The sequence below is a fragment of the Pantherophis guttatus genome, chromosome 12 (assembly GCF_059756535.1).
Source record: "Pantherophis guttatus breed Tessera chromosome 12, ASM5975653v1, whole genome shotgun sequence".
Lineage (NCBI taxonomy): Eukaryota > Metazoa > Chordata > Lepidosauria > Squamata > Colubridae > Pantherophis > Pantherophis guttatus.
In genome coordinates, this window is record NC_142074.1 from 25002857 (window position 1) to 25017500 (window position 14644).

Below are 14644 nucleotides of genomic sequence, written 5' to 3' on the forward strand. Positions count from 1 at the left end.
AGCCTCCAGTCTCCTAATCCTCTTCGTTGCTCTTCTCTGCACTCTTTCTAGAGTCCCCACATCGTTTTTACATCACGGCGACCAAAACTGGATGCAGTATTCCAAGTGTGGCCTTACCAAGGCATTATAAAGTGGGATTAACACGTCACGTGATCTTGCTCTCTACGTGCTACGTCAATGTCTGTTTAGCCATAAATAAACTACAGTTGGCTAGAATCTCAGAACATGCCATGCCACAAATAACCAAATCGCCTTATGGCTTATTGTATTTTATGAAAGCCGGGTCTAAAGATAAGACAGTAATGTGCCCCTCCCTCCCCAATTGGGTTGAAGCTGATCTTACACAAATACGCCCACAATGTTTGCAGTCAGAAATCTGCCAATTGGTCTCCTGTCTTGCTTACTCTCCAGCTTAAATTGACTTCCTACTTCAGTTGCCCACAACCGACATATGGGAGAGGAGGACTAACGGCGAGATCTCCTCCATTCGATTATTTGAAAACTGATGGTTGAATTTTGAGTGAAAGCATTTTCTTGAGCTGTGAGAATAAGCGTCAGAAAGCCAAGGAAGAGTAAGATTCCCCTTTAAGACAAATCTTTATTTTTCTCTGTGTGGTGTAGATCAACCTCTGACGATATTCTCCTCGCTCGGGGAAGTTGGACTGCCTGAGAAGCTGAGGACATATGGCTGTTGCTGCAGCAAGCAACGTGATCTAAAATATAAATAGATTTTAGAATATTTCTAAATATTTTTTACACTTGCCTCTAAAATGTAACAGATTATCCATTCTCTGTGGAATAGTTATTAGCAGCCCCCTTGTAATCTAAGTGCTACCACCCCACAATGGCTGTCTTATCTTTGTGACCTTACCGAATAGCTGCATTCATTCAACACGTTTCCTCTGATTACTAAAATAGTCTAGGTTGAAGTGGGAATTTTTTAAAAAATACTCCCTTTGCAGGAGAAGTCAACCAACATCTTCTGAGACTGATGTTGTGTCAGTTTAGTATGTTGTATGAAAGCATCTGTTAAGTCTTGATGTGATCTAGTTGAGCTTGGTTGACTGCTGTTGCTTACTCCTTTCATTTGGAAGAATCTTAGGTGTGGACCACAAATGCTACAGAAGTGTCAACTCGCAAAGCATCCCTGGCCTGCTCTCTAGTTGCCATAGGCCAGGGGGGATGGGAAACCAGCGAAATGGTACAGCAGCCAAAGACCGATGCACATTCCATGCTTATATCTCTCAAGGCTGTATCCCAGGGTTACCTACAGCAGCCGAAGGGGAGTGACCTCTACAACCCGGGAAATTGCTCCATTGGTGAATGTGATTGATGATACATCCTGGGGGGGGGGGCGGGAAACAGGGACATAATTGGAGTGTAAATTATGTAGGGACAGAGCTGGCTTCACTTGGGAATGTGCCAACATGAAGCTCCTAATAAATAACTGGATTTCTTTTGAAGCTTGGCTCGAGATTCATGATTTAATTAGGGCATCCGTCAAAACCCTGACAAGAAGAGTGGTCTATACCACTTCTGGCTCCACAGGAGATGCTTTGAATGCTCTATCCTCCTGTAAAAACTCCCTGTGGGCTAAAAAAAGATTAGCACCATTGTGCTCGTTTTCTACTAACCAAGGGAGATATTTCTTCTCAGAAGAGGAACGGCCTTCTGAGACTTTTAGGATTCTGTGGCATGGGTAGTCAATGCCCTTTCTTCCCCAAATATCCATTCTTCTCACCAGTTTTAACCCCAATGTCTGGACTTGCTTCAGGTAAACTGCCAGAGCCATTGGATATGGAGCAGCCAGTGGTGCAAGTCTTGAGGGACTTCAGAGAATGACACGAGTGTTTCTGCTCAACGATGCAAGGGTAATTTCCCAGCACGGTGGCTGAGCTGATCCTCTCTGAAATGAGATGGAAGAATTGGGGGGGGGGGTAACACAGGTATAAAATCTGGAATAAGAAGTCTGCTTTCTGCCACAGAATCTTCTACAGCAGAGGTGTCAAACTCCAGGCCTGGGGGCCACATCTGGCCCACAGGGCCGCCCTGGAGAAAGCGAAGGACCAGCCCGTGGTGCCTCTGCCAGCAAAAATGGAGCTCGGGAGGGCCTTCCTGAGCTCCGTTTTCACTGGCAGAGAGTTGCAGGAGGCCGTCGCAGCCAAAAACGAAGCTTGGGAGCCCGTTTTTGCTGGCAGTGAGCTTGGGCCACCACCGGCGCCCCCAACACGAGTGACACTGAGCTGGCCGTGCCCCCCTGCCCTCCGCCCCCCCCCCGAGGTTAAATACAACCCTGATGCAGCCCTCAATAAAATCAAATTTGACACCCCTGTTCTACAGCATGTTCCATCACAGCTCCTGAACCAAAACGTGGTCTGAGCAGGGCAGCAATCACACACTTGCAAGTGTTTCGTTGTTGAGACCAACCGTTGCAAGTTTGTGCGAACCCGTCAAGTCAAGGAAGGGAGCACCACACAATCAGAGCAGAAGGAAACGACGAGTGCCTTACGGAAATTGCTGAGCCGAAATTTCCCACAACAGAAGTGTATCTGGCATTGCTTCCTGACGTTATCCTTCATGAGGCAGTAAAAGACAAAGATGAAGAACCCTAGAAAGGAAAGCAGATAAAACGTTCCTTGGATTGTTCCACGCAGTCTGCTCATCCAAGCTTTTCATAAATTATAGAAAGGGTGTAGGAGCAGATGAGTTGCCGAAAACATGGAAGCATCCCACGGAAATTAACAAAGCATCGACAAAACCAGAAGTATTCTGGTTCCTCAACTGACATTACAAAATGTTCTACCACACCGTTGGGAACTGAAGACACCAAACAAGGTGTCTAATTCCACCTACCCACCCCCAAATTTATAATTTCTAGAGGAGACTATGGGAAATCTCATCAAGTGGTGGGACAGAGGAGAAAAGGGACAGCATACACAAGTCATACCTTGGTTACAATTGGAAATATTTAATGGAAGCACCTGGAAATTCGATCTTCTACATCTAAAGTAGGTGCTCCACCATCTCATGACCTGAGTATTGTCTCCTTGGGCCTGGCATCTTGATGATGTTTTGTAATTACTCTACCCTCATCCTACTGTGTTGTAGGGAGGTGGAACTTTGTCACAATTAAGCTGAAGGAGCTCCAAGACCTTGTAGTTGGAACTACCAAGGAGCACAACTTGGTCCAGTGCTCTTCTCATGCTATGGTCATTCCCTCCCCCATGGCCAGTGCACCTTATCATGAGACTTACCTTGCAAGGAGTTGCAAATGGCAAAGACGTACATGAAGCCAGTCTTCAAGGGGCCCCATGCAAAGAAGGCAAAACCCCATGTCAAACCCAGCAGGAATGTCAAGCTGATGATTCTCTTCAAGTCAAGGAGGAATTCTTGGCTCCGGTCCTTCCTGGCCCTGGGATTGTTGGTTTTCATGACACGGATTTGACAAAGGACAGTAACGAACATGCTAATGTTGATCAGGAATACCAGGATGAAATAGCCAACTAGAGAGATGTAAAAAACCCAGTTGTCCTGAATCCAACAACTGGAGAAAGACAAAGGAAGATGGGTTGGTCAACTCCATGTTGACTAGTTGAAGTTTTGATCCAACCTTCTTAGAAGATGCCAGGCTGGAGAAGACAAGTTTATAGATAAACTTGGATGGATGGGTGGGTGGGTAGATGGATGGATTGATGGGTGGGTGGATGGATGGGTGGGTGGGTGGGTGGGTGGGTGGATGAATGTATGGATTTGATTTGTTTTGATTTATGTCCACCTTTCATTCACAAACTCATGCATGGTATGTAAAGCTTCATCAGCCTCCTATTTTTCCTCCCCACAACAAAAATCTTTTAATATAGTTTGGACTGAGGTGGAACAACTGACCCAAAGTCTCTCCGTGACTTTCATGATTCAAGATAGACTAGAATCTGAGCTTTTCTGCTCCTAGCCCAATATTTTTTTTTTTTAACCAATGCAACATGCCGAAGTAGGTATGTAAACAATTTAGATGCTAAAGATGGAACAGTATGAATTATAGCAATGGGGTTCTTCGGTCGAATTTCTCTCCTGCTGTTCTTTCGGGGAAAAACAATCAAAACAAGAGACTTACAACTGCATGGATGGGCTGTTGGCGCTCCTTCTCAAAGCATATTCAGTCCCATAGAAGTCTTTGTTGATGCTGAGGACCACAGTTACAATAAGTGCTGGAATTCCTAAGGACCCCCAAGAAAACAAAACCGCATGAACCAAAAAAGAAGAAGAGATACTTGCAGAGGTTTCATGAAAGTCCGAGCTGGAGAAAAGAAATGAAGTAGGGAAGCACTAGTTAACAGGGAAGGCGAGGAAAGGAAGAATTTGGATTAATATCTAACATCCACGTTAAAAAAAAAATTAAGATCAATTCAGCCTTGTGAAGCTTAAGAATTAATTTCAATGATCTTAGTCTGAAATTTATTCTTTTGTCACATTAAAATTGCACATTTTAACAATAACAGCGGTAGGGCATCATTCTGTGTTTGGGGGCCACATCTACCCTGGTTTAAAAATGGAATACATCATATTTAGAACCAGAGGTCTTCTAGGAGACAAGTCGTCTTCTCCTTCTCCTTCTCCTTCTCCTTCTCCTTCTCCTTCTCCTTCTCCTTCTCCTTCTCCTTCCCCTTCCCCTTCCTCTTCCTCTTCCTCTCCCTCTCCCTCCTTCTCCTCCTCCTCCTCCTTCTCCTCCTCCTCCTCCTCCTCCTCCTCCTCCTCCTCCTCCTCCTCCTCCTCCTCTTCCTCTTCCTCTCTGGTCCTGCCCATTCCAGGGTATGCCCCCCATATGTGACACAATGCCTGGCACAGTTATGCCCCTCTCCACCCCCATCCCATAATTCAGGAAGCCAACCCGATGCCCTAAGGGGAGGATGGCATGAAAAATGACCAGACAGCCTCGTCTCCATACCCTCACGTTGCTTGATGGACATTGTAACCCAAAGATAAGTTGCATCTCCATCTGGTGGTGCCATCGAGAACTTATTTGGAGGTGTCCTTTCCTGCGCCCACGCTGAAAGCCACTGATGGCACGCCCCTCTCTTAAAAATGTAAACCACATTGCAAACTTCTGAAACTGGGGACGTCCATATAGACATCAACATGCCATATCTCTGATACTTACCCCAGCCAGCTATGGAAAACTTGAGCATGTAATACGGAATGTAGACTTTGAAGACTTTCACCAGGGCAAAATACATGTTGACGGCTTCCAGACCCATCCAGGTAAAAGCAGAGAGCAGGAAGTAATGCAAGATCACAGCAGCCGCGATACAAAGGCCGCGATTTTGAAACATGGCGAGCCAAGAGTTCACCAAGAAGGCAAGGTTTAGCATCAACAAAGCAAAGCAGAGGTTGACGAGGATTTTGGAAGGGTAGTCCTCAAGGACTTTGCTGGAATGAAAAGGGGGAAAGACATTCACTTGCTACCCCATCACGCAGATCTCATTTCTTCCAGGGACACCGTTAATTGATTTCCTCGATGCGTGCTATCTGGGGGTGAATAAAGTTTCTATGGACGGACTACAAGGAGCTCCAAATTTTGTTGAGTCCAGAAAACAACAACAACAACAGACAGTCAACTCTACTCACTCAGTCGAGAAATAAACCAACAACGCCAAGCCCAGGAAGATGGAAGAAATGCCACAGCCCACATAAGTCACCAGTGTTAAAGCCCACTCATCCGCATTGCTGAGGGGTGTCCGAGATAAGTCCTAAAAAAAAATATATGAAAAAGAGAGTTCATCCAATTGAGCCCATCTGGTGCCACTCAGGTGGCTGGCTGGAGGATGCTTGGAGTTTAAGTCCACAGGTCCTAAAATTGCCTGATATACCGTAATTTTCGGAGTATAAGACGCACCTTTTCCCCCCTAAAAGGGAGTGAAAATTTAGGTGCGTCTTATACACCGAATGTAGCCTTACCCATCCACTGGCCCCCACCCTTTGGCCTCTGCCTCCTTGCAGCAAACAGCAAGAAGAAACAGCTCCTTTCAGCTTCAGCACAGCCTAATTAGCACAAGTTGATTGGATCAGCCTCCCGACTCTCAGCTGTTTTGCTCTCAGCTGTTTTGCGCAGGGCTCTGCTGCTTGCTGCAAGGAGGTAAATTACTGGGAGCAAATATTTTTTTCTTGTGTTAATCAAGTTATGCTAAAAATGAAAATGAAAGTAAAGCAGGCTGTTTGCTGTTTGCTGCAATGAGGCAAAGTTGCTGGGAGGCAGAGGCAGATTTCTTTTTCTTGTTTTCCTCACCAAAAAAGGTAGGTGCATCTTATACTCTGAAAAATACGGTTTATGCGCTCTGTTTTTCCCACTGTAACTGAGGCAAAGATTGACATGAACTTACCAGCAGAACTCCAAAATGGGTCAGATGACTACAACTGCAGACTGTGTAGATCCTATCGGTATGTTTTATTTCACACCCTGAGGTATTCCAGCCACCCAGACCATCTGCACAGCAGAGAAATGAAATATTTCACCCATGGTTAGTAGCTCCTGGCTGCTCATTATAGCTGCTCCCAGACTTCAGGTGTGCATTGAAGGAGTGTGAGCAGAGATTCACGCTGGCTTGTTGAGAACATGAAGATGTTGCTCTCCATCTCTCACACTTTCATCTTTGGAGTCCTCAGTACTCACCATTCCTACTGAAGTCCCAAAAGACGCAGTGCACAGTAGCATTGTCCTAGTAGTAAGAAAAAGAAAAAGAAAATGGCTTAAGCAACAGAAGTCCTTGGTAGGAGATAACTATGCTGTACCTGTCACAACCTTTGATAGGCAGGAGTTCTCCTTGCTTTATCACTAGTAGAAATGAGCAGGATTTTCTCCAATTTCCCAATTCCCCAGTTGGGCAACTCGATGCCCTAGCAATATTGTTGGATTTGCCCTTTGGTGATATTCAGAACTTGGGTAAAAATGTTAATATCTGCATGTATGAGATGAGGTGGCTAAATATACTTTATAAGCCACTTAACTCATTGCCATGTTGGCTTAAGTAATGACTGGATGATTGTTTTCCATTTCTAGGAAAACACTGTTTACTTTATCTGCTATCTTGGGCTAGGATTGTAATTAAAAATTATGTTGTCTACGTCTGAAATCTTATTTCTCTTTGGTGCATCCTGTTCATTGATGGGTTGACAGGAAGAGTTAAACTTTAGCTCAATTAGTCAAAAACAATGACTTCGTCATTGAGCTCCGTCTTTCCATATTTCTGTTCTTCTAACTCCACCAAGGTCTAAGACAGTGATGGCTAACCTTTTTGCTGTCACGTGCCAAAAATGGGGGGGCGTGCGTGGGGGGGTCGTGCATACATGTGCCCATAATTCAATGCCCCCCACGCATGCGTGCGTGACCCTTCCCGTGCCCCGTTTTGGGCCTAGCAGGCCTCCCTGAAGCCTCCGGAGGCCAGTAACAGCCCGTTTCCGGTAGGCCCATTTTTCACCCTCCCCAGGCTCCAGAGGCTTTCTTGGAGCCTGCGGAGGGCGAAAATGGCCTCTCCCCTCCCCCGGCGGCCCTCTGGAGACCGGAAACGGCCCATTTCCCAACTTCTGGTGGGCCTGGCAGGCCCGTTTTTCACCCTCCCCAGGCTTCAGAGGCGTTCCTTTGAAAATCAGCCGGCTGGTGCGGCATGAGCACTGGAGCTGAGCTAGGGCAACAGCTCACATGCCCATAGATATGGCTCCACATACCACCTGTGGCACGCGTGCCACGGGTCTAGGATCTCTGACATAGCGTCTCTCTTTGATTAAATGAAGGCTCTCCACAGGTCTGTAGGCTTCTCTTGGTCCACAGTCTCCTCATACCCCATGTGGACTTCTGTGCTCCAGAACTATGCTGACTGGTTCCTTGAGGTCTTCAATTGTCTTGTTTTCAATGCTGGCACCTACAACATAGGTGTTCAGAACTTCGTTCTTCAAACTGTCATCCTGAAAAAGAAACACAGATATTTTTTTTCATCCTCTCACTCTCCTATCCATCCCTCAAGGCCATTTCCAACCACTTTCCACCAAAATGAGGGAGTCGCAAATTAAATCTTGGGGTTCAGCTGTTCCTCTCATCCTTGGCATCCATTGCTAAGTTTCCTTCTACTCTTGCAAGTTCAGCCAACTTACCTTAAACAATGATGGGGCACCAAAAAAGGTGAATTGAATCCCGGTAAAATTTTCTCTATCAAAAGATTGGGACGTTAGGTAATTTCTCAATAATCCTGGTAAATATATCGAGGCCTGGGCATTCGTGAAGGGTGTTGCTTGGATGCTGAGCTGCATGGGGAAAGTTCTAGAGTTGATTTCAAATTAATTCAGGACGTACCTGGCAGAAACAGGTGATAAGAGGTGAGGAGAAACACAGTGTGTGAAAGGTGACTCACCTGTGGACTGGTCTCCAAAGTGTAGGATACGATCCCAAAAGCAACTCCTTGGAAGTTCATGGGATCTGGTCGTAGCACCGTCAAAACCAGCTTAGGCAAGATGACCGATTCATTTCTCCCATTGAAGGTCATCTTGAAACCAATTTCTTCCATGAGCGTTAAGATTCTGGAGAAAGCACACAAGAGCTCAAAAATAACATGGTATGGAGGCCACCATACCATCTTGTATCTATTGGTAGGCCTCAACTTACAATTCTTCACTTAGCAACCGTTTGAAATTATGATGGACCTCCCTGGAGGTACTTACAACCAAGATTCAAAGTTCCAACACACAGACACACACAGTCAGTTGACCACAATTTAAGCACTCAACATCCAGGTCACATTTATGTCCATATATAGTGTCCAGTGAGGAGGCTGGGGAGGAACATGGGCCAGTCCTGGAGTCTGGGGAAGGCTCGGACGAGGGCTCTGCGTTGGAGGCAGAGAAAGGGCCATCTGGGAGGTATGTGCTGCCTCCGGAGCCTCCAGAGTTGGACCTCAGAGAGGCAGGGGGAGCCTGTTCCCAGTGCATGCATGCACAGAGCTGCCAGAAGGCAAGAACAGTTAAAACAAAAGGGACAACTCAGGAGTAAGGCTTGGAGATGATTGGCCCCTCCCATAAGACTTAAAAGAGGAGCAAAGGCATGTGAGCCTTTGCAGGAAGCAACATTGTTAATTCTGTGCAGTTTAAAGTCGGAAGCTCTGTTTGATTCTGGACTCCGTGTGGCTTTGCCAATTAGGTCTTTGCCAGCGTGTCAAGGGAGATAAAGCTGGGTGATTATCAGCCTTATCCCGAAGGACTCTTTGCAACTATTGGGGACACATCTGTGAATGAACAGAACTCACAGCTGTTGAAATAAAAGAGTTTTTTGGGACTATTCATGTGTTTTACTGACTCAGGAAGCCTAGGTCAGAACACAGACCATTGGTTCATTTAATGACCACAGTGTTTGTTTAATGGCTGCTACAAAACCGTCAAAAAATCAAGTCAATCACTCAGGTTACCCGAATGACGACCATCACAAGTTGTAACTCAAGGACTATCTATAATGTCATTGGAAGGCCAAAAAACAAAACTGTGTCTCTCTTATTTTGGCTATGTCATTCACAGGGAATTCACAGGGGGGAAAAAAACCAATTAGATTTGGAAGAATGTCTATGGAGATTCCAATTCATCCAGGACACGGTCAGAACTGAAGAAGCTTCTTGGATGAGAAGCGAAATGTCTTCAAGCAAAAAACAAAGAAAATCTAGTTGTCTTTAGAAAAAGCATCTTTGGGATATGTTTGGAATAGTTAGCGGTAAAAGGAAACCAGGCTGCCAAAAAAACATGATGCCCGGACACCATCAAAGCCAGAATAACTCAAAGAAGTTGTGCAAGATCAGAAGATGTGGAGACACCTGGCCCACGGAATCGACAAGACTCGGACACAACTGAATGGATAACATTTTTATCAACCGTGGTCGTAGTGGCGCCATGGTTAGAATGCAGTAGTGCAGGCTAACTCTGCCGACTGCCAGCAGTTCGATTCTCACCGGCTCAAGGTTGACTCAGCCTTCCATCCTTTCAAGGTCGGTAAAATGAGGACCCAGATTGTTGGGGGCAAGACGCTGACTCTGTAAAACCACTTAGACAGGGCTGTACAGCACTGTGAAGCAGTTTTGCTATAATCTAACAAGTATCCTGTTTCCCCGAAAATAAGACCCAACCGGAAAATAAGTCCTAGCTTGATTTTTCAGGATGCTCGTAATATAAGCCCTACCCCCCAAAATAAGACCCAATAAAGATTCTCAGCCAGATGGATGCATTTAGTACCGTATTTCCCCCCAAATAAGACCTAACCAGAAAATAAGCCCTAATGAGTCTTTTGGAGCAAAAATTAATATAAGACCAGGTCTTATTTTTGGGGAAACAGGGTAGCATATTCAGTAGTGGCACATGGATGTGTTCTCACTTGGAAATTGGAAGGTGGAGAGAATATTGCCGGGGGAGGAACAGTGCAGGGGGTGTCAAACACTGAAAATACAGCAAGCTGTGTTCCTGCTAAAGTGATTGTGTCATAAATTCTGAAGCCCCACTTTTCACACCACATCTGCTACCCAAAATCACACTAAGGAACTCTGCCGTGGAGAACAAAAAAAATTGTCAGGGACATCCATCATCTTCAGATGTTTCGTGTTAGCTTGCAGTCCTTATAAAAGCATTTCTTCTTTGCTGCTCTGGCAGAAATATATTCTGCACACTTCTGAGTGTGCAAAGGCACGCCTGGGAGGGAAATATTGCTAAAGATCTAAATGAGGAGAAGCAAAACCTGGTTCCTCTTTTCCTTTGAAATCCTAGAATTCTACTTTCTTGCAAAAGGTGTCCATTCGTTACCAAAAAGCTGCAGATTTTGAATTCTGGGCAGTTGGAAATTTTGGTAGGAGACATGTATTTCTAGAAGAATCCCAGCAATGTCTAGCACTTTTTCTTTGGCAAACTTACAACCTGTTCTAAAGCAGGCTGTTCATCCCTTTTTGGATTCCCACATTTTTAAAAATATAGAAAGGAGATCAGGGTTCTTAATTTCCCCCTAAGTTTAGGCAAGAAAAACAAAATGCACAGGTACAGTATATGTGGTACCTTGCTCAATAGTGGTGACTGTGAGAGGGAATTTGGAGTCCTAGTGGACAACCATTTAGATATGAGTCATCCGTGTGCAGCAGCTGCCAAAAAAGCCAACACAGTTCTAGGCTGCATAAACAAAGGGATAGAATCAAGTTCATGTGAAGTGTTAATACCATTTTATAATGCCTTGGTAAGGCCACACTTGGAATACCGCATCCAGTTTTGGCCGCCATGATATAAAAAAGATGTGGAGACTCTAGAAAGAGTGCAGAGAAGAGCAACGAAGAGGATTAGGGGATTGGGGGCTAAAACACATGAAGAACGGATGCAGGAACTGGGTATGTTTAGTCTGATAAGACATGATAGCAGTCTTCCAATATCTCGGGGGCTGCCCCAAAGAAGAGGGAGCCAAGCTATTCTCCAAAGTACCTGAGGGTAGAACAAGAAGCAATGGGTGGAAACTCATCAAGGAGAGAAGCAACCTAGAACTAAGGAGAAATTTCCTGACAGTGAGGACAATTAACCAGTGGAACAACTTGCCTCCAGAAGTTGTGAATCCTCCAACACTAGAAGTTTTTAACAAGATGTTGGATCACCCTTTGTCTGAAGTGGCGTAGGGTTTTAAAATTTAAGAATTTAGAAATAAGAAGAAATGTCAGTGAGTACAATTAATCAGTGGAACGACTTGTCTCCAGAGGTTATGGGTGCTCCATCCCTGGAGGTTTTGTAAGAAGAGATTGGACATCCATTTCTTTGAAGTGGTATAGGGTCTCCTACTAAAGCAGGGGGTTGGACTAGAAGACCTCTAAGGTCCCTTCCAACTCTGTGATTTTGTATTATGGATTCTGGATCCTCAACTCGGAAATGGAAGTCTTTTGACTGTCCGCTTAACAGGTGACCATGTTGTTTTCCATACCTGTTGAGCACCATTCGCATGTCCTGCAGTTGGTTTTTATCTTCCAGAAGGATATTGATGATTTGCAGTGTCTTCTTCGCGAGGGCCAGGCTAATTTCTTCACAGTTGGCAATATCGGTCAGTTTGCTGATCAGGACCTCGATTTTGTCTTTATTCAAGTCCGAAAAACTCAAGAGAAATAAAATATGATCTGCCACCTCTTCAGCATTTTCTGCAACGGAGCAAAGACAAAAGAACTAAGCCCTTGCCAGATGTGCATCTCACAAGATTTCTGGGTTTTGAAGAATGGTTGATCTCATTCCAAGCAGAAAACTAGCAGGATCAGGAGTAATCTGGGTCAGTGATTGGAATTTTGTCTTTCGAGCTTTCGGACTCGTGCTGGAGCCCTGAAGATGGATGCTAGCATGAGTCCCAAAGTTCAGAAGACAAAATCTCTGGTCCCGTTATCATGGGACATGTAGATTCGCCTTCATTCTTGAGAAAGCTAGCACCTCGTAAGGAAAGATTATAGGTTTTTCTTTCAGGGAGACTGTGTTTCCAGGCGCAGGACGTTCACACACACAATTTCCCCAAGTCTACTGCCCACTTTATCCCACCTCCCTCCCAACAAGGAAGGACTTCCAAGAAATGGGAGGGAAGTAGGACTTCATTAGGCGGAGCTCAGGGGTGAAATGCTCCCGGTTCGGACCGGATCGTCTGATCCGGTAGCGATGGCGGTGGGTGGTTCAGAGAACTGGTAGCAAAAATCCCTGCACCCCCCACCATGCCCAGCTGAGCCGCGCGATCATCAGAGGCTTTTTTTTTTAACTTTTAAAAGCATTTTTTCTACAACCTCTTTGACCGAAAAAAGGCTTTTAAAAGTTAAAAAAAAGCCTCTGATGACTGTGCGGCTCAGCTGGGATCATCAGAGGCTTTTAAAAGCATTTAGGAAAAAAAATGCTTTTAAAAGCCTCTGATGATCCCAGCTGAGTTGCCTGATCGTCAGAGGCTTTTAAAAGCATTTTTTTCTGCAACCTCTTAAGGTTGTAGAAAAGAATGCTTTTAAAAGTAAACAGAAAAAAGTTGGCCACACCCACCCAGTCACATTACCCCCCCCCCCACCAAGCCATGCCCACAAATTTAGTAGTAACAAATTTTAGATTTCACCCCTGGTGTAGCTAGAGAAGAAAAGTAGACACATCTGGATTGGTTTTTAGCATCTTTCGGCATAAAAACAAGCCCACCCAGGAACTTACCGACTGTGACGGTGATATTTTTAAGATCCAGTATATTATCTGGCAAATTTTGCAACAGAGGACAGGCGGTCAAGTTTGACCTCTTCCAATAGGCTTTTTCAGTCTGAAGGTTAATCCAGCTTTGAAATAAAAAGGAGACATCAGAGACATTAGAAATATTAGAGATATTCTTTCATCATGCATGGTTGGTTGTCCTTTGTCCCAAAGGGGCTGTTTTCCCGAGAGGAAACTGGTCTTTTTTTGTTTTTCTTTGAAGATGTTTCACTTCTCATTCAAGAAGCCTCTTCTTCAGCTCTTCTTCAGAAGAGGTTCTTAGTTGGGGGTTGTCGACCCTAATTATCCTTTGGAAAACGAAATCCACCAAAGATCGTCTGAGGTCTGACGTTGGGGTTGGTTGATGGTCAAAGAAGGGGAGTTTGTGCCTTCCTCTACTCACCATACTCTGGAAGCTGTCAACTCTTGGTTGGCCTCACAGGGCAAGGTCGTCAGATTAGAAGGAACCGTCTTTGGCCAGGTGTAAATCCCTTTGTAGTTGGACCGGACAGTCTGTTCAGAACACGACGCTGGATCTTTGGGACAAAGAGGGTAAGAATGGAAAATCACCTAACCTTTCTCTCCCCAACCATTTCAACATTGACACTAAGAGTTGTCAATGAGTGGAGTAGGCTACCCAATGGAAGGTGAGCAGTTGTGATATCTAAGACGTCCCTGCCTTTACAGTTGGAGAGGTAAAGAGCAGGGGTGAAATTCAGCAGGTTCCTACAGGTTCTGGAGAACTGGTAGTGGAAATTTTGAGCAGTTCAGAGAAACGGCAAATACCAGCTCTGGCTGGCCCTAGAGTGGGGAGGGAATGGGGATTTTGCAATATCCTTCCCCCAGGAGTGGGGAGGGAATGGAGATTTTGCAATATCCTTCCCCCAGGAGTGGGGAGGGAAAGGGGATTTTGCAGTATCCTTCCCCTGCCATGCCCGCCAAGCCACGCCCACCAAGCCACACCCACGGAACCAGTAATAAACAAATGTGGATTTCATCACTGGTAAGGAGGTATAGCAAGCTTTCTCCTCTAATGTTGTGTCCTCTGATGTTGTGTGGCTCGTGAATCCCTCAGAGTAAAGACAGGAGATTTTAGTCTGAAGTTTTCATTTAAGAAGACCCAAGTTCGTTGAGTCACTTTGATGAGAGATGATCTCATTTTACTATCTCGGGGTTATTGTATGGAAAGAAGAGGGTGTCAAGGTTCCAAGTAATATATCCCGTTCAATAAGAACTCCGAGGCAGGCAATTTCCCCAAAGAACATTTTATTAAGACATATCAAATTGGCATATTCCTGGTGGAAAACCGGCTCTAAGTCGCCGCCGGTTTTCCACCCAATTAAAAGTAAAGCTTTGTCACTTCCCCCCAGAATCCCCAGTCACACGGTCCAATCAGCATACAGTCCAGTTGCTA

At 45.1% G+C, this 14644-nt stretch overlaps 1 protein-coding gene across 1 annotated transcript in view; it reads right to left on the reverse strand.

The window, feature by feature from the left end:
* Positions 1-578: 578 nt before the first annotated feature.
* Positions 579-14644, reverse strand: part of ADGRG4 (adhesion G protein-coupled receptor G4) — a 15462-nt gene continuing 1396 nt past the window's right edge. Inside the window, exons 3-17 of the mRNA XM_034441631.3 lie at positions 13634-13766; positions 13198-13316; positions 11963-12173; positions 8397-8562; positions 8140-8289; positions 7831-7953; positions 6665-6710; positions 6375-6478; positions 5623-5744; positions 5156-5424; positions 4112-4214; positions 3255-3544; positions 2510-2608; positions 1742-1906; positions 579-713 (exon numbers count right to left, since the gene is read on the reverse strand). Coding sequence (XP_034297522.2) covers positions 586-713; positions 1742-1906; positions 2510-2608; positions 3255-3544; positions 4112-4214; positions 5156-5424; positions 5623-5744; positions 6375-6478; positions 6665-6710; positions 7831-7953; positions 8140-8289; positions 8397-8562; positions 11963-12173; positions 13198-13316; positions 13634-13766 — 2228 coding nt within the window. The 3' untranslated portion in view covers positions 579-585. The remainder of the gene's footprint in view (positions 714-1741; positions 1907-2509; positions 2609-3254; positions 3545-4111; positions 4215-5155; positions 5425-5622; positions 5745-6374; positions 6479-6664; positions 6711-7830; positions 7954-8139; positions 8290-8396; positions 8563-11962; positions 12174-13197; positions 13317-13633; positions 13767-14644) is intronic.